This window comes from Microtus ochrogaster, chromosome 1, assembly GCF_000317375.1.
Source record: "Microtus ochrogaster isolate Prairie Vole_2 chromosome 1, MicOch1.0, whole genome shotgun sequence".
NCBI classification, from domain to species: domain Eukaryota; kingdom Metazoa; phylum Chordata; class Mammalia; order Rodentia; family Cricetidae; genus Microtus; species Microtus ochrogaster.
Window position 1 is genome coordinate 22,157,235 of NC_022009.1, and position 18,637 is coordinate 22,175,871.

General features: G+C 46.5%; 2 protein-coding genes and 1 long non-coding RNA gene across 4 annotated transcripts in view; 2 read left to right on the plus strand and 1 right to left on the minus strand.

The window, feature by feature from the left end:
- Fam161b (FAM161B, centrosomal protein) overlaps positions 1-7,774 on the minus strand; it is a 13,138-nt gene extending 5,364 nt beyond the window's left edge. Inside the window, exons 1-5 of one of the 2 annotated variants that reach the window (XM_013345968.2) lie at positions 7,655-7,774; positions 4,536-4,855; positions 2,979-3,529; positions 1,899-2,248; positions 177-304 (exon numbers count right to left, since the gene is read on the minus strand). In XM_013345968.2, coding sequence (XP_013201422.1) covers positions 177-304; positions 1,899-2,248; positions 2,979-3,529; positions 4,536-4,855; positions 7,655-7,708 — 1,403 coding nt within the window. In that variant the 5' untranslated portion in view covers positions 7,709-7,774. The remainder of the gene's footprint in view (positions 1-176; positions 305-1,898; positions 2,249-2,978; positions 3,530-4,535; positions 4,856-7,654) is intronic. The other variant, XM_013345971.2, reaches the window with a different exon arrangement.
- The window catches only part of LOC101993754, a 21,520-nt gene continuing 4,511 nt past the window's right edge, over positions 1,629-18,637 (plus strand). The window contains exons 1-2 of the long non-coding RNA XR_003377118.1: positions 1,629-1,641; positions 1,698-1,702. This is a non-coding gene — a long non-coding RNA (uncharacterized LOC101993754). The remainder of the gene's footprint in view (positions 1,642-1,697; positions 1,703-18,637) is intronic.
- Positions 7,978-18,637, plus strand: part of Coq6 (coenzyme Q6, monooxygenase) — an 11,810-nt gene continuing 1,150 nt past the window's right edge. The window contains exons 1-11 of the mRNA XM_005343335.2: positions 7,978-8,184; positions 10,274-10,408; positions 11,927-11,985; positions 12,802-12,925; positions 15,747-15,877; positions 16,458-16,565; positions 16,643-16,705; positions 16,983-17,090; positions 17,753-17,955; positions 18,030-18,145; positions 18,294-18,460. Of these exons, the coding sequence (XP_005343392.1) occupies positions 7,998-8,184; positions 10,274-10,408; positions 11,927-11,985; positions 12,802-12,925; positions 15,747-15,877; positions 16,458-16,565; positions 16,643-16,705; positions 16,983-17,090; positions 17,753-17,955; positions 18,030-18,145; positions 18,294-18,460 (1,401 nt within the window). The 5' untranslated portion in view covers positions 7,978-7,997. The remainder of the gene's footprint in view (positions 8,185-10,273; positions 10,409-11,926; positions 11,986-12,801; positions 12,926-15,746; positions 15,878-16,457; positions 16,566-16,642; positions 16,706-16,982; positions 17,091-17,752; positions 17,956-18,029; positions 18,146-18,293; positions 18,461-18,637) is intronic.

Sequence of the window (18,637 nt, forward strand, 5' to 3'; positions counted from 1 at the left end):
GAAAAACCAAAAAAAAAAAAAAAAAAAAAAAAGGATTTGTTGGATGGGAGCACATATTCCCACCCCATCAGAGAATACCTCCAGCCCCTTGAGGTGTCTCTGATAATGGCAGAAGAGACCCAGCAGCAGGACCAGCTCTAGTTCTGCCATGGGTCTGCTGTGACCTCCTTACTCACCTGACTGCAGACTCCCTCTTCCTGGTAGCATCTGTGATGTGCACAGGGAGGGTGTTGGCAGAAGAGGAAGCAAGACCACTCAGAGAATGACTCCTTGGCAAGGGGGTAGCGTCTGGCTGAGGGGACTTCTACACGAAAGAAGAGCTGGCATTGGTGACAACATGAAATTAGTTTTTCTTTTTTCTTTTTTAAACAAATCGTTTTTTCTTTATTTTTTGTTTTTTTTTTATTTTATTTATTTATTAAGGATTTCTGCCTCCTCCCCGCCACCGCCTCCCATTTCCCTCCCCCTCCCCCGATCAAGTTCCCTGTTTTTTGTTTTTCAAGACAGTAGTTTTAGAGCCTGTCCTGGAACTAGCTCTTGTAGACCAGGCTGGTCTCGAACTCACAGAGATCTGCCTGCCTCTGCATCCCGAGTGCTAGGATTAAAGGCATGCGCCACCAAGCTTCTTCTTCCTTTTTTTTTAAGATTTATTTATTCATTATGTATACAGTATTCTGTCTCATGTATGCCTAAAGGCCAGAAGAGGGCACCAGATCTCACTACAGATGGTTGTGAACTACCCTGTAATTGCTAGGAATTGAACTCAGGGCCTCTGAAAGAGCAACCACTGCTCTTATCCACTGAGCCATCTTTCCAGCCAATGCAATTAGTTTCTATCCTAATTAGGGTTCAGTTTCATTGAAGGACTAGAAATGAGAATATTTATTTCCTCCACCCCTGGGGTAAGGAGAACAAGATCTTATTTAGTTATAAAGCCCAAACTTGCATACCAATCCTAATGTTTTTGTTTATTTTTTTGATATGGGTTTTTTTTTTTTTCTGAGACGGGGTTTCTCTGTAGCTTTTGAGCCTGTCCTGGAACTAGCTCTTGTAGACCAGGCTGGTTTTGAACTCACAGAGATCCGCCTGCCTCTGCTTCCCGAGTGCCGGGATTAAAGGCATGCGCCACCACCGCCCGGCCCCCAATCCTAATGTTTTTAATAATTGTGTGTTTAGCTTTGTCCATCTAATCTACTCTAGAATCACTGGGAAGAGAATCTGGATCAGGTAGTCTGGGGGCGTGTCCATGGGGTTGTCTTAATTATGTTAATTAAAGTGGGGGAGACCCACCAGTTGTGTGCGTGCATAAAGAGTGAGCACGAGTGTGTGTCCACTTGCTCTTTGCTCTTGACTATAAATACGACAAGTTGCTTCAATTCCTGCCACTGTGACTTCCCAGCTGTACCAGACTGCAACCTGGGACTACGAGCTAGAAGGAGCTGCTCTGGTCAATGTATTCTATCACAGCGACAGGACACAAAGCCAAGACAGACTGGGCTCTCAGGCTTGCTTGGACTTACATCTGCAGAAATCCCTCTAGGGAGGTGGGAAAGGTGTGCTCTTGTTTTCAGTTTACAGAATGTGGATCTGCTGGGGGCTGAAGAGACAGCCCAGACCTTTAGAACACTAACTGCTCTTCCGGTGGTCCTGAGTTCAATTCTCAGCAACCACATGGGCTCACACTCATCTGTAATGAGATCTGGTGCCCTCTTCTATCGTGCAGGCAGAACACTGTATTCAAAATAAATAAATCTTAAAAACAAATGTGGATCTGAATGCAACTGAGCAGGTGGTCAAAACAGAAAAAGAAAAATGTCAAGGTAACTGCCTTCCTTTGAGACCTGGGCCTACTCTATTTGCACATCAGGCCTCAGACCCTGGCCCTCCCTGCCACTTGCCTGGGTTCTCTTTTTCCCGCCTTCAGCAGTAGCGACATCACAGGGCCGTGGAGTGTGGCACAGGCTGGCCGTCCGTAGCAGGAAGGGCTTGTTTCGTGTTGTCTCCCGGGTCTCCCTTCTCTTGGCAGCTCTTTTCTGGAAAGCCTTGTAAAGGCCCTCGTAGTCAGGGACCCCAGGGTTCACCCGAGGCTGGAATCCGAATTCTGTCTGTAGAAAGCTCAGCTTTTCCTCCTGGGTGCGGGTAGCTGTGCGGGGAGTCTGGCTACTGGACGTGCTGATGGGGGACGAAGCCATCTTGAGCATGTCCATGGCTCGCATCTGGATTCGAATTTTCCTGAGGAGCTCTGCTTCTGTGAGAGGGCAGTGAAGGAAGAGGAGAGGCGATAAGTCTGGAGGACACTCTCCCCTTTTTTGGAGACAGACTCTCACTGTGCAGCCCAGATTGGTCTCCAATTTATCTAAACCCTGCTGCCTTGACCTCCTGAGAAGGTGGGATTACAGGCAAGGCAACCACGGGCCAAACTTACCCTCATTTAAACACTAAAGTTGGTGGTAGATAATAGGGGAATGTTAACAACCATTCCCCCAATGGTTAGTCCCTCTCCAGGGTGAGGGAGGGACAGGTGGTCCTCCCACAGGCAGCAGGCTGGAAGTGGTACTGGCTGATGGAGGTCCTTTATGTAGTGACCTTTGCTTCTGTACCTATGCTGCTCCAGAGGTTTCCACGTGTACTTACAGAGAAAGGTCAAGGAGGGGGGTTGCTGTAGGACCACTCTATAGACCAGTGTGTCTCAACCGGTGGGTTGAGATAGCCTTTATATCAGATTTTATATTACAATTCATGACAGTAGCAAAATGACAATTATGAAGTAGCAATGAAATACTTTTCTGGTTGGGGTCAGCACAGCACGCACAGCATGAAGAACAGCAGTAAAGGGTCACAGCATTAGGAAGGGGGAGAGCCACTGCGGACAGACCCAGTCCTCTCTGCTGGCCTACACCGACTGCATGGGGTAATCCCCACACCAGTGGAGTCCCTGAACCTTCATGTACATCTCTGTAGCGCCTCTGTATCCTTACCCTGGAGTTTGTCCCCAAGGGCTGGTTCCAGAACAGCCTTGGGGATCCTTCTAGTGGCCTTCTTTGGGGGGACCTTGGCCTGAGCCACTGCAGCCGAGTCTGTCTGTGGAGCAGCTTCCCTTTTCTGCTCTTTCCTTTCATGGAAGCTGAAGGGCTTCAAGGAGGAGAGAAGCAGCTCCTTCCTCTTCTGGATCCCTGCACGCCTCCGTGCCTCGCTGCGCTCCACGATCTCCTGGTAGAGTGGGAGGTAGACATGCGCCGGCACAGGCTGGGCCCGGAACTGCCGAAAGCACTCGGACTCCTCTTGCCCCTGTTTCTGGGCCTGCAGCCTCTCCTGCTCAAAGGAGGCAGGTGAGGCCAGCCACCGGGCCTTCTTCTGGGCCTCCCGCAGTGTCATGCGGAAGGGCTGAGGGACAGTGATGGAGGATGCCCAGGAGCAGACACTTCTGTGCTGGGAGGGAGGCCCAGAGTCTGAGGCTGGCAGGTTCTGTGTCTTGGCAAAGTCACAAGGAAGGCTGGTCATGGAGCTGCAGCGCCTCATGGAGCCACACCTGAGGAGAAAGCTGCACTGTGAGAGCCTGCAGTCAGGAGGCTAGTGCCTCACCCCATCCCTCACCACACCATCCTCCCTGCCCAGCATATCATAACCAAGAGGCTTCTTAGCCTTGGCCCCAAAGCCCCAAAGGCTTCCCTTCTTGCCACAGGCAATCTCAGAGGCCCAATGGAAACTATCCCCTAAGAATTCATGCATGAATTGCCACTTTGCATTCTGATAACTGCCTAAGATAAACAGTGCAATGGGGTAGCACAGGACTGCAGAGTCAAGGGATCCAATTCAAGTCTTGAGGTGTTTGGATTTCCCATGTAGAGTGGCAAAAATAATATCCACTCATGAGCTTATTGGAAAGAGAGTACATATTAAATGAGATAAAGGCTAGTGTGGTGGCGGAAGCCTGTAATCCAAGCCCTTGACAGGTGTAACTGGAAGGAAACTCAGGAGTTTAAGGTCAGCCTGCAGTATATGAGACTATGTCTCAAAAAGACAGGAAACAAACATAAAAGATAGAGCATATACGCATTGGCAGACTTGGCCACAGGCAATGAACCTTGTCACTCTTGGAGGAAAGACTGTCTGGGAAAGGAATCCCATGGGTCATTCCTGTGCTTCAACTAAGCAAGTGCTGCCCAGAGTTATTTAGGATGGATGGCCAGGTAAGACTCAAAACACGCGGGCTGGAGAGATGGTTCAGCAGTTAAGAGTGTTTGCTCAGAGCTGTCTGTACCTTCAGTTCCGGGGAACCCAACGTTCTTCTGTTCTCCACGGTCACTAGGCAAATACATGGTACACAGCACATGCAGGCAGAACACCCATAGACAGAAAATAGCATTATTCAAAAGAATCGCAGTGTGAGGCTGGATCCCAGAGCTAACTCTGGGCTGGGTCTTAGATGAATGACAACTTCCAGAGGTGGTCTGACAGGGAAAGCAAGGGTCCTGAGCTATGGAACGACTGGCCTGCAGTGCCGGAATGCGCAGTCACTGAGTGCAGTGTCTTACCGAAGAGATGGAGGGTCCCGGACCTGTGGCTTCCCCCTGCTCTTGTCTTGGAAGAAAGTCTCTAAGTCTTCCTCTTCCTCAGAGCCGTCCTGACCACTGTCTGGGTCAGACTGACACAGAGACTCCAGCCGACTCCACCGGCCTTTCTGCTTTCCAGCCTGTAAGGTCCTAGAAAAGCTCCCAGTGGAGTCAGAAGCAGAATCTGTTTCCTCCTCTGGGCTGAGGAACTCGTGGAGTTTTCCAGCTCTGGGCAAAACCAGCCCTTCTTCAGACAGCTCATCTTCTGGCTCAGTGTCTGAAGAAGATTTGGGGGGAAATATCTAAAACAAAAGAAAAAAACAATAGTGAGTTAAACTGTAATTTCAGAGAGACGCAAAAATGACTTTAACCTTGCTTTGAATAAGGCCCGGTATATTAGGGACTAAGAAGGGGCAAAGAAAAGTAAGATGTGTTCTTCACTCAAAAGCCATTTCCCAATATAATGTATTATATGCCTGTCTATGGGTAGGGACCGTGCAGAAGAGCTAATGCCAGTTCCCTGCTCCGCTCAGCAGGAAGAGCACCTTGAGTAACAAGGGAAGCACACATTCTGTTCTCAGTGCTCCAGGATGCCTGCCCGTGACCTTCCCCGTGACCTTGGCTACCCTCTGTTCCCAGGGTGATTTGGGATTAACCTAATTGTTCCCCATCTTCCTCTTCTTATTTCCCCATGGACAGCCTTACTTTCCTCACATCCTAGCCAACTTCCACACCGTCACCAGGAAAGGATGATTGACATCAGGAACGATGTGTCTAGGTGAAAGAGCAACATGAGAGTAGAACACCCAACTCAGCGGCTGAGCCCTTGCCTAGCACTGTGAAGCACCAGCACCAAAAACACGTTCATCCATGTGTATATAAGAACATTTGGGCCGGGTGCCTACTATGTCGTGAAGCTTGTATTCTCGTTGAGGACAAGATAACACAAATGTGCCCTGGGAAAGCTTTTCTGCGGATACACATCTGAGGTCACCAGGATGTACCAATAATCAGGATTAAATTCATCAACTCGTAGCATAGCCTCCAGGAAAACTATAGCAAATGTGCGGGGACAGAGTTTTAGCATCAGTGTGCTACTCTCCTGATTGTGTGACTCACTAGGAACTGCAAGTCACAGCCACTGCCCAACACAGGGATCCTATGGCTATTCAGAGAAAGACTGAAAATCTGGGGCAGGGCTTTGGCTCCACAGCGGAACACTTACCTATGCACAGGGCTAGTCCCCTAGGCTCAGTCCCCAGTACCACACGAGTAGAAAATAAAAGTTTAAAGTCTTGTTCCTACTGAATGCATGCTACTTTGCTGCCATTATAAAATTGAGAGCAGGGGGCTGGAGAGATGGCTCAGAGGTTAAGAGCACTGGCTGCTCTTCCAGAGGTCATGAGTTCAATTCCCAGCAACCATATGGCGGCTCACAACCATTTGTACTGAGATATGGCGCCCTCCTCTGGTGTGCGGGCATACATGGAGGCAGAATGTTGTATACATAATAAATAAATGAATCTTTAAAAAAATAAAAAAATAAAAAAAATAAAATTGAGAGCAGAACTGGACCATTGAGGTCAGGAATGTCTGATTTTCAGTTTTAGGCTGATTTTTATTTCCTCAAGTGAATCTTGAAGTGACAGGAAGAAGCAGGTGTGGCTGGAGGACTGGCCTGACATGCCCTTAGGTTGGCAGGAACTAGGCCAGGAGGGGAAGATAGATGCTTAGTTGCAATTGGAGCCGTCCATCTGGGTTAAAGATCTGTGTGTGCTGTGCCCCTAGCTCCGTTGCTGAAGAGCATGTGATCCAGGGCTCAATTCTCTCTCCCCCTTTCCTTCTCTCCCTCGCTCCATCATCGTGACAGGGTCAAAGGGTGACCTTGAACTCTTGATCTTTAGTCTCTTGAGTTGTTGGGATTACAGGTCTGAGCCATAACGCTGACTCTTTCTTTTTAAAAATGTTACCGAAACACAATGCCCACGGTATACAACTCAATTCTTTAAGGCACTGGCTCTAATATAAGCAGAATTGCTTAATTCTCACAGTGTAATTCAGAACATTTTCTTCCTTCCCCTAAAGCAGTAAAGCAGTGGTTCAACCTTCCTAATACTGTGACCCCTTAATATGGTTCCCCATGTTGGGCTGACCCCCAATCATAGTTTTTTTTAAAGATTTATTTATTTATTTATTATGTATATAGTTTTCTGTCTATATGCTTGCTGGCCAGAAGAGGGTACCTGGTCTCATTACAGATGGCTATGAGCCACCATGTGGATCCTGGGAATTGAACTCAGGATGGCTCAGTGCTCTTAACCTCTGAGCTGTCTCTCCAGCCACATAAAGTTATTTGTAGTGTTTCTTCACAGCTGTAATTTTGCTACTGTTGTGAATCCTGATGTAAATATCTGCTATCCCATCCCTAGGAAAGGGTCATATGCCCCCCAAAGGGGCCAGGACTCTCAGGTTGAGAACAATGGTCCTAAAGAAACACTATAGCCTTTAGTAGCTATTTTTTAATTTCCCTTAACCATCGCAAATTGTTTCTCACTCTGTCAGCCCTAAGCAACCAGCAGCCTACCTTTGGTCTTTATAGATTTGGGGGAAATTGTTTAATCTGTCTTGTTTTCTAGAAAATGAGGTTGAGAGTAGACACACATACAGTTGAATGAACCTTAGTATATCCGCAAAGCTGCGCATTCATCACTACAGTACATTTCCTTACTCTAAAACAACAACAAAACCTTGGCAGCCTTTGGAAGCCTCTCCCTGTTTCTCCCCTCTTCCTCAGTAGCACGCAAAGACTTGCTCCTTAGGTTTGCCTTTTCTGGATACTTATATGAAGCTGGATATCACTTCAATATTTTCAAGGTTAATTCGTGTTTGTTATAGCTACGCTCCCCGATGTCAGAGCCTCGTACTAGAAGCAAGCGGTTCAAGTTCCCAAGACAGAGTCCCTCAACACCTAAGCACAAGTAATTGTAATTCCACGCCCTTCAGTGACACGCCCCTGACTCTGTCTCCACGGCAACACCAAACAGTTTCCCCTCTTGGGGATTCCTTTCTGAGGCATCCTGCTTCCTCCTTTCTCCGCTCACCTCACGCCTCCACTCGGCGCATTCGGGCGCCCCGGCAGATTTCCCCACAGTCATCTTCCTAACCAGAAGCAGCGGCGACAGCGGCGGTGACAGCAGCGCGGCCGGCGAGACACTGGTAGCCACGCCCCTTTGTAGCGCTAGCCTCGGAATGGTTTCCAGTGTCCAGTCTGTTCCGCCCAAGGAGTCAGGAGCCACTTTCTGATTGGCTTAGTTTATCCGCCCATTTTACTTCCGGTTCCGAAGATAGGCCTGAAGCGGCTCAGGGTTGAACGACTCTGTCCCGGAAGTGCTACCCAGGCGAGTGCTTGGAGAGTCCAGGGCGCAGGCGCGAGCGCGAGTCATTATGGCGGCCCGCACTGGCTCGATGACCGGTTTGCTGTGTGTCCGCTGGTGGAGTAGCGCGCCGCTTGAGGCCGGACGACGCTCTCTAGCTGCCTGTCGGCGATGGGCCTGCTCCTCGGCAGACACCGTGTACGATGTGGTGGTGTCAGGAGGAGGCCTGGTGGGCGCTGCCATGGCTTGTGCCCTGGGTAGGTGCACCCCGGCAGTGGCTGGCGGGGAACTGGGCTGCGGAGGGACGGACATGCTCACAGCTGGACCTGGTGGTTTGCTCGCTTCCCTCCCAGGGGAGCCCTCGGACCCACAGGAATGAGCACGATGCTTCAGTCCTATAGGATCAAAAGTGGGCGGGCCTTATAAGTCATTCCGCCCCGTGGGAACTGCCCAGAATTTATGCGCCTTGTAGTATTGGATAACAGACCAAACTGGACTCAGAGATCTGCCTGCTTCTTTCTCCCTAGGACTGGGATTAAAGGCTCCCGGCCCTAAAGCTGCTCACAGGACAGTTCACATAGTTGTAAGCCCGCCCACTTAAAGCAGCATGCAGTCCGATCTGTGTATTTTTTTCTGTCTGTATGCCTGAAGGCCAGAAGAGGGCACCAGACCTCATTACAGATGGTTGTGAGCTACCATGTGGTTGCTGGGAATTGAACTCAGGACCTTTGGAAGAGCAGGCAATGCTCTTAACCTTTGAGCCATCTCTCCAGCCCCCTCCAATCTGTTTTTTTAATACATTCGCAGAGTTATGTAGCCGGGCGGTGGTGGCGCACACCTTTAATCCCAGCACTCAGGAGGCAGGGGCAGGCGGATCTCTGTGAGTTCCAGGCCAACCTGGCCTACAAGGACAGGCTCCAGGACAGGCTCCAAAGCTACAGAGAAACCCTGTCTCGAACCCCCCCCAAAAAAAAATCAACACAGTAAGTTTTAGTACACTTTCCTTATTCTTAGAAATAAAACAAAAAAACATCTTGGAGCTCATTAGAAGTTATCCTCTCAGCCCTAAAGAGCCAGTCTCCAGCCTCCTGTCTGTAATTTGCCTTTTCTGCAGTTATAAGTTGATTCAGGTTAGCATCAAGTGTATAAAACCCTCTGTCCAAAAAAAACCACAAACAATATATAAGACATTTTCATTAGGCTTTTGTTTATTTATTCTTTTGAAATGAGGTTCTATTCTGTAGTCCTGGCTGGTCTGGAACTTGAAGTGGCACCCCTCCCCCATCTACCTCCCTAAAGCTGAGATTCCAAACACACTCCTAATTCATGTAGGCTTTTATTAAATTTTTTAAATTTTATTAAATTTTTATTAATTTTCCCTTTAAGTTCACTCTGTCTTTATTCCTCTTCAGACATGCAACTAACTTGTGTTTCATGCGTGTAGTTCCCTCTCACATCTGAGTTTGGGAACAGTTCCCTGCATAATTCCCTAGTACATTTAAATCCATTCTTTTTTGGTTTTTCAAGACAGGGTTTCTCTGTAGCTTTGGAGCCTGTCCTGGAACTAGCTCTTATAGACCAGGCTGATCTCGAACCCACAGAGATCCGCTTGCCTCTGCCTCCTGAGTGCTGGGATTAAAGGCATATGCCACCACTGTCTGTGTCCCCAGCCTAGAAACTTCACATCCAAGGTTATGAGACTAGTTCGTCTCTTTTGTTTTTGTTGGTGTTTTGTGCTTTGTTTGTTTTTGAGACGTGTTCTCATTCTGTATCCTAGGCTGACTGGAAAATCATGGTATCCTGAAGCATAAATCTAATTAATCTTATCAGTAAAAACCAATAGTGAGATATCAGGGTAAAAAACTTGACCAATCAGAGAAGCAGAGAGAGTGCCACAGTCCCTTCCTACCTCTTCCGTTTCTCCAACCAGAAAGGGTCCTGTTTCTGTTCACCTTATCACTTTCTGACTCCAAGCAAGCTTTACTTGTCAGAACACAATGAAAATATCACACAACAGCAAACATCCCACCTTAGCCTCTAGGTGCTAGGATTACAGGTGTGAGCTACCATAGCTGGTTTCTATTTGTTTCTGATTGAAATCTTAAAGCATAAAAAGTATACTTATTAACGGTGTAACTTGTAATGTTTGATACACACATACATAATTTTAAGTCTGCTTAAACATTTCCTTAAGCATTTATTATTTCTTTATGATGAAAACTTTGAAAATTCTGCTCTCTTTAGAAGTGTGCAGCATTGTTATTAGTTGTAGTTGCCCTACTGTGTAATTTAGTCCTTGTACTTAAATTCCTAAAATTAATTAAAATGTTAATTCTTCTTTTTTAGGACATGACATTCATTTTCGTGACAAGAAAATCCTGTTGCTAGAGGCAGGTCCAAAGAAAGTACTGGAGAAACTGTCAGACACTTACAGCAACAGAGTCAGCTCCATCTCCCCTGGCTCTGCAACCCTGCTCAGTAGTGAGTAGATGAGCCTGCCTCCTGGTCCTGCCTCCTCTCCTCTCGGCTTTCCCACGGGGCACAGAGTAGGCCCATAGGTCAGTCCCCAGAGCAGGGGAGAGGAAGCTCGCAGTGGGGAGTGAGCAGGTAGGCTTGGCAGTGGTCATAACTGAAGATGAGGGCGGCTGAAGTGGACAGTGTCAAGTCTTGGTCTGGAGAGGACATCTCGAGACACGTGGATCCATCATGTCACCTCATTTATGATGTTAGACCATTATTATTTAGTCCCCTACATTCACTCTATTCCAAGTCAGGCCTCAGGCGGGCTGGGGAGTCTGCATTTTAATGGTCTTTTTTTGGGATGTAGATGAATGTCTGTCTGTGCTATGTGGTACTCCATCAGGCTATCCTACCTGACACCGTTCTATCTAGAATTAAACTCTTCAGTCACTTTAGCTATAGCTTGCTTGTGCTTTCTTTCTTTCTTCATTCTCCTGAAACTTGCTTTGGAGACCAGGTTGGCCTTGAACTCAGAAATCTGCCTGGCCCTGCCTCTTGAGTGCTGGGACTAGAGGCTGGCTTCTTTTCTTTTTTCTTTTTCTTTCTTTCTTTTCTTTTTTTTTTTTTAAAGATTTTATTTATTTATTTATTTATTTATTTATTTATTTATTTATTTATTTATTTATTTATTATGTATACAGTATTCCCAGTATTCTGTCTGAAGGTATGCCTTCAGGCCAGAAGAGGGCATCAGATCTCATTGCAGATGGTTGTGAGCCACCATGTGGTTGCTGGGAATTGAACTCAGGACCTTGGGAAGAGCAGGCAGTGCTCTTAACCACTGAGCCATCTCTCCAGCCCCCTTCTTTTCTTTTTTCAAAGATAGAATCTGGCCTTGAACTTAATCTTGAATGCTGGTCCCTCTGCTTCTACCTCCCAACTGCTGGGATGATATGAGGCATAACCACTACATGTATGGAGTTACCTCCTTAGTTCCTATAGATCCTTTTCTTTTCTTTCCCTTTCTTTATAGTTTCTCAGGACAGGGTTTCTCTGTGTAACTGCCCTGGCTGTCCTGACATTATATTATGTGCATGTTAATGTTGTCTGTCTCTTCAGCTAAAATATCAGCTGCACATGGGAATTTGTTTGATCTACTCTGGATCTAAAATTATAATTGGCCCTTCTTAGATGCTCAGTAAATATTGCTTCAAAGCACAAATGTACTTGGTGCCATGAAGAGATGAAGAAAACAGTCTTTAGAATGTTCATAGCTAATAATAGCTAGCAAGGAAAAAGGCTGATGCTACTTACTTTTCCTTTTTTATTATTACTGCTTTACTGTGCTCTGGCCTTTTGGCGTCTTCGTGCTGTGTGATCTGGAGCAGAGAGCTGAAGGGCTTGACCCTGACAGTTTGAAGAGCTTTTCCCTTCTGCTTTTGAAAAACACTGAAAACAACCTCCTGCTTAGCAGTTGGAGAGACACAAAGGAGCCCAGGAGCAGAGGTCCATGTGAGGTCACTGTGTGTTTTTTTTTAGGTTTTGGTGCATGGGACCACATCTGCAATATGCGGTGCAAAGCCTTCCGGCGGATGCAGGTACCTCCTTTCTCTTAATTTTGTCGGTATGTCGTGATGTCTTGATGTCTTATGTTACCTTGTTAGAGTCTGCTTTCTCTGGACGTTTTATGAATCAATTTGTTTTTGTTTTTTGTTTTGTTTGTTTGTTTGTTTGTTTTTTTTTTTGAGATAGCTATGGAGCCTGTCCTGGAACATGCTCTGTAGACCAGGCTGACCTCAAATTCACAGAGATCTGCCTGCCACTGTCTCCTGAGGGCTGAGATTCAAGGCGTGCACCACCACTGCCTGGCATGAATTAAAATTTAAATTCAGTGTGGGAAGGCATTCTTGCGAATTGACTTACAGTTTTTGTTGTTGTTGTTGTTTATTTTCTTCGAGACAGTATTTCTCTGTAGCTTTAGAGCCTATCCTAGAACTCTCTCTATAGACCAAGCTGGCCTCGAACTCAGAGAGATCCGCCACCTGCCTCTGCCTCCTGAGTACTGGGATTAAAGGCATGCGCCATCACTGCCCGGCTAATAATCTACTTTCTTTTTAATTAATTAGCTTGGTCTTTTTGTGGTAATGGCTCAGGTAGCTCAGACTTTCCTTGAACTTGTTTTGTAGCTGGGTCTTGCCTGATCAGTAGTCACCTGTGACAAGTGCCCAAGCACTGGGCTCATAGGTGTGCCCACCATTCCTGATTCTGAGGCTTCTCACCTTGTATCCTGCCAAAGAGGCTGACAGCCGACAGACTGGGATGTGCTACCTCATTCTGGAAAGCCACATCTGGCTTGGGGTTGGAATTGTGTTTCATTTTCTTTAGAGTTAATGCACTTTTCTTTGTGTTTGCAGGTGTGGGACTCCTGCTCAGAGGCCTTGATCATGTTCGATAGGGATAACTTAGATGACATGGGCTACATAGTGGAAAATGACGTCATCATGTGTGCTCTCACCAAGCAGCTGGAGGCTGTGGCAGGTGAGCTGCCATCTCCATTCCTCTCTGGGAAATGATTGCCTATGTACTTGTCAGAAGAAAAGACCCGCTGGGTGGTGGTGGCGCACACCTTTAATCCCAGCACTTGGGAGGCAGAGGCAGGCGGATCTTTGTGAGTTCGAGACCAGCCTGGTCTATAAGAGCTAGTTCCAGGACAGGCTCCAAAACCACAGAGAAATCCTGTCTCGAAAAACCAAAAAAAAAAAAAAAAAAATAAAGAAAAGACCTCTTGTAGCCTCTTATAAAAGGCCCTTTTACAGATACTGAATAGCCCGATGGCCAGATGTGGTGGCACACCTTTAATGCCAGCACTCGGGAGACAGAGGCAGGCAGGTCTGGCATTTGAAGCCAGCCAGGACTGAATAGTGAATTCCAGGCCAATCAGGGATACATAGTGAGGTCTTTTCAAGAAAAAAAAAAGGGGGGGGGGATTCTTTTAGGATTTACCTTTCTTTTTACCAGCTTTATTTGAATAAACTTGAATACCATAAAATTCTCCCATTTTACCTGTGTAACTCGGTGACTTTCAGTGTATCTATAGAGTTGTGCATCTGTTGCCTCAGGATCCTTTAGAACATCTCCATCACTCAGAAGGAAACCTCACACCTTATTGTCATTCCTCATTCTTACTGAACCTTTGCTTTTATCTTTCTAGAGCTGTCTGTTCTCAGCAGCTCAGAAGTGAGCCACACTGGATTAGGGGTTAGAGTCAGTCACATTGCAGCGTGAACTAGTAATACTCTTCTTTTTATCGCTAATAATGTTTTATTGTATGGATATATCAAATTGTATTTATTTATTCATCAGTTAATAGAATTTGTGTTTTTCCACTTTGGGCAGTTGATGAATAATGTCGTGACTGGTTTGTGTGATGGTTTGTTGTTTTATGTGTTCTCCAGGACGCAGGATTGAATGCAGGGTCTTAAAAGCTAGGCAATCTCTCTACTCTCAGCTATTTTCCCAGCTCACAGGGTCTCAGCAGGTTGCTCAGGCTGGCTTTAAACTCACTCTGTAGTCTAGGCAGGTTCTAAGTTGTAACTGCTTGTCTCGGCCTCACAAGTAGCTTGCAGAAGCAGGCCCAGCAACATGTGTTTTCCTCACTTGGAAGTGGAGTTGCATAGTCACATCATAATTCTGTATTTAACATTCTCAGGCATCGCCAGACCATTTCTAGAGGATGCATCGTTCACCTTCCCCTGGTTTAAGTGGCTCACTTTCTCCACATCCTTCTCAGTGCTGGCTTTTAACTTACAGTGCCCTAGTGTGGCCCATCATACTTTTAACTTACAGCAGTCCTAGTGTGGCCCATTATACTTTTGCACATTGAATCTGTTTACTTAGTGAGTAATAACATTAATAACGTCCTGTGATTATTTGTATGTTTGCTTTAGAGAAATATCTGTTGAAAATCTTTTGCACATTTAAAAATGGGTCATTTTTTTGTTTTTTAGTTAGAAGAGTTCTATGCATGTTCTGGATATAAACTACTTAGGAGATATATGAATTCCTCTATGTATAATATCTTGGGATTCAAGTGAGAGAAAAACTGGGAGCAATTTATATGAGTTTTGCTTTTTTTCTTTGAGTCTTGTAAGACAGGATCTCATGTAGCTTAGACTGACTTTAAACTCACGATGTAGTTCCAGCTAGCCTTTAACTCCTAGTCTTCCTGCCACTACTTCCCAAATACGAGAATTAGAGGCATGTGCCGCCAAGCCCAGCTTGTTAATTTTTTTTATATGGGATATTGTTCATTCATTTATGTAATGGGACACCATCTAGCTTTTAAAAATAATTTAGGGTTGGGCAGCAGTGGTAGTATACACCTTTAATTCCAGCATTTAAGAAGCAGAGGCAGGTGTATGTCTGAGTTCGAGGCCAGCCTGGTCTACAGAGTGAGTTTCCAGGACAGCCAGGGTTACACGAAGAAACCCTGTCTTGAGAAACAACAAAACAAAATTTTGGACTGCTGGTATATTCAATGGTTGTCTAGTGTCTAGTTGTCTAGGCCTTAGGCTCCATCACCAGAATCAGTGTGTGTGTGTGTGTGTCTGTGTGTGTCTGTGTGTGTCTGTGTGTGTCTGTCTGTCTGGTGTCTGTCTGTCTCTCTGTCTGTCTGTGTCTATATCTTGGGACTGAACCTAGGATTTACATCATGCTAGGCACGTGCTTTTCCACTGATCTACCTACATCACTGTCATCTGTTACCATTGTCCCCTGAGATTGTGCACCAGAGTTTATTTCTTCATCTAACTATAATTTAGCACCCAAGAAGAAAATCTTTTGAGGTATAACACATATTTCAGCCTGTGGTGTGTGTGTGTCATGTCATCATGCCCCCCCCCCCCCCCCCGTTCAGACACAGTAAAATTAGGAGGAGAGCCTATGCTAGAATTTTCTCTTTCTCTTTTTCTCATTTGTGTTGGGGATGGGGATGTTGAGTCAGGATTTCACTGTGTAGCTCTGGCTAGCCTAGAACTTCCTCTGTAGACCAGGTTAGCCTCAAACTCAAAAAGATGTGCCTGCATCTGCTAGAATTAAAGGCATGCTCCACTGTGCCCAGCTAGTACTTGCTCTTGTTATCTTTCTGACATTGAATGGTTCTCTGGCTTCTGCTCTTTACCAGCAGTTCCAGGGCCAGATTGTTAATGATTTGACTTACTTTTAGTTCTTGCTTTTCTTGCTTGCCAGTAAATGACAGGACAGGGCTATCCAGGGGCCTTGCTTTTAGGCACTTACAGTTTGTGCTCAGTCCTTACCCACCTTTCTAATGTTTTGCTTCTTTCTCTTTTGCCTTTTGCAGACCGTGTGAGGGTTCTCTACAGGAACAAAGCTGTTGACTATGCCTGGCCTGCCCCGTTTTCCATGACAGACTCCAGCCCTTGGGTCCATATTACCCTAGGTGATGGCAGCACCCTCCAGACCAAACTGTTGGTAGTTGAAGATTCTTGCTTTGTCAGGGGTCTTGCATGTCCATACCTTACATTCTAGAGTCTGTATTGTCAGATGGACACCATGGGGTGACTTTAAGTTATTCTTTATAGAACGACTACCCCCTATTCAAGGCATTCTGAGCTAGATGGTTGCTTTATGTGAAGCAACCTCATGGGCCACCTTAGGATAGGATAACCAGGCCTCCCAGGAGTGTTGGAAACTTGGGCCATGTTAAGTCCCAGTGCCATTCATCTCCTTGAGGCTCTCATTTCCTTGTTTCTCTTTCTGCTCGCCAACTTTTTCTTTTTTCAACTGCAGTGGCCACTCTGTGCCTGTCTTTTCTAGTTCACATATCAAAAGACTCTGGTTGAATATGGCCGTTGCTGGCACCTCTTGGTTCAGATAGCCATATTTGGTCCCAGGCTGAGGTCCCATTTTGTAGGACTGTCCTTGTAGGGCTGTGAGTGAGACAAGCCTTATGGTTTCCCATTCCACCTGGACTAGACAGGAGGGCAAAGACACTGGAGCAGTTTGATTTTGAAGTGGTTGTAAGACTTAGTAGGCCCTTGTGTCCACGCAGATTGGTGCTGATGGGCACAACTCAGGAGTAAGACGAGCTGCTGGGATCCAGAATGTTAGCTGGACCTATGACCAGTCTGCTGTGGTGGCCACTCTGCATTTATCAGAGGTAAGCTCTGGAGCTGTCATCTGGGGACCTTTCCTTAGCACTCAGTACCCCTTATAAGAACTTTCTTTCCATTCTAGGCCACAGAAAACAACGTAGCCTGGCAAAGATTTCTCCCTTCAGGGCCTATTGCTCTGCTCCCGGTAAGAGATCTTCCGGCCAGTTAGCTCAAAGGTAGCCAGCCTCAGTCTTTGGAACTTCACTTTCCTTCAGCCTGGCTTAAAGGAACTATGTCCCATGCGTGCATGGCTTCCTTTTCTTGGTTTCCTTTATGATTGAAAACACCCAAGTTCAGAAGAGGCAGGTTTTTGTTGTTGTTTTGAGGACTATACCCCAGGTAGGCTTGACACTCCTCCTGCTGTATGCTGTGCTCACAGGCATGCGCCACCACACCAGGCTGATGCTCTTCTTTTGATACAGCTCTCAGATACCTTGAGTTCCTTGGTTTGGTCCACATCCCATGATCATGCCGCAGAGCTGGTCAGCATGGATGAAGAAGAGTTTGTGGATGCCATCAACTCTGCCTTTGTGAGTATCACCTGTCCAGCTACTGGAGGGACGGGGAAAAGGAGTCATCGTGCAGGTTCCCCTTAGCCAGTACAGTCCTTGGTTTAGATATTATGAGGGCATACAGGAAATGCAAAACCACAGAAGCTGTGGCTGCTGTGCTGGTGAAGGCCTGCCAGGGTTAGTGGCTCATGCATTGTATATTCCTGTGCTGCATGGCACCTTTCGGGTAGAGCCTTCTATGTATCAGCTCCAGGATGCACAGTCAAGTGAGAGAGAATGACAAGTGCAGTAACAGATGTCTGCATGCAGAGCATAGCATGCGGACAGAGAGGAGGGTTTAAAGGTGTTCCCGGGAGATAGAGGTAGGAGGGCATTCTACGCTTTACCTAAGCTTAGAGACATAAGGTGAGCTTCACTGTAGCTAATCTGTGGCTATTGCTGGGAACTAGTGAAAGGTAAAGTTCAGTTCTAGTCAGGGGCCAACCCAGAGATAAAACCCATGGGGAATACTGGGAAATGGAGTTTTGCATGTGCTTTAAGGGGCTTGTCACTCAGGAACAAGACCCGTTTAGGCATGTTAAGCAGTATTACCTTTAGCATTGGTTATATACAGGGGTTGAGGCCTTAGATGTTTACTAGTCACTAACCAATTTCACCATTTGGGGGCTGATGGCATGCAGTGGAGTGATGCTAACCACACAGACTTCGTCGACTCTGCCAGCACCATGTTGCACTATGTCGTCAGCCTCCTGAAGCCCACTAGGGTCTCAGCTCGTCAGTTGCCCCCAAGTATAGCCAAGGTGGATGCTAAAAGCAGAGCCCTCTTTCCTCTGGGACTGGGACATGCTGCTGAGTACGTCCGGCCTCGGGTGGCACTCATCGGGTAAGACCATAATGGGGCAGGCCACTCCTTTCTCTGTTGCTGGAGGCCACATCTGAATGCTGCTTTATTCTTAGTGATGCAGCCCACAGAGTCCATCCACTTGCAGGACAAGGTGTCAACATGGGCTTTGGGGATATTTCCAGCTTGGTTCGTCATCTCAGTACAGCGGCCTTCAATGGGAAGGACTTAGGTAAGGATTCGGGTACCCTGACATCATGTAAAGGTCAGGGTTGCCAAATTGCCCTAGGCAGCAAGATGTGGTAGTGTCTACTGGGAGGAGGAAGAGATCTTTTACTGCTGAGTAGGGTTTGACCTTTGTTCCTGCTTTTTAACTCCAGGTTCCATGAGCCACCTCACAGGCTATGAAACAGACAGGCAGCGTCACAATACTGCTCTTCTGGCTGCCACTGACCTGTTGAAAAGACTCTATTCAACCAGTGCCACTCCACTGGTGCTGCTCAGGACATGGGGCTTGCAGGCAACTAACGCAGTGTCTCCTCTCAAAGTAAGTGGCCCCTGCCGCTCTCCAAGATTTTTCTTTACTGAGAAAGGATTACAGACATTCTAAATTTCTTTGAATTAATTTTCTTGCCTATAACATTTTTTATTGTAGTTATTTTTGAGATAGAAACTTTGTATGTAGTCCTGGCTAGCCTGAAACTGGCTAGGTATACCAGTCGTC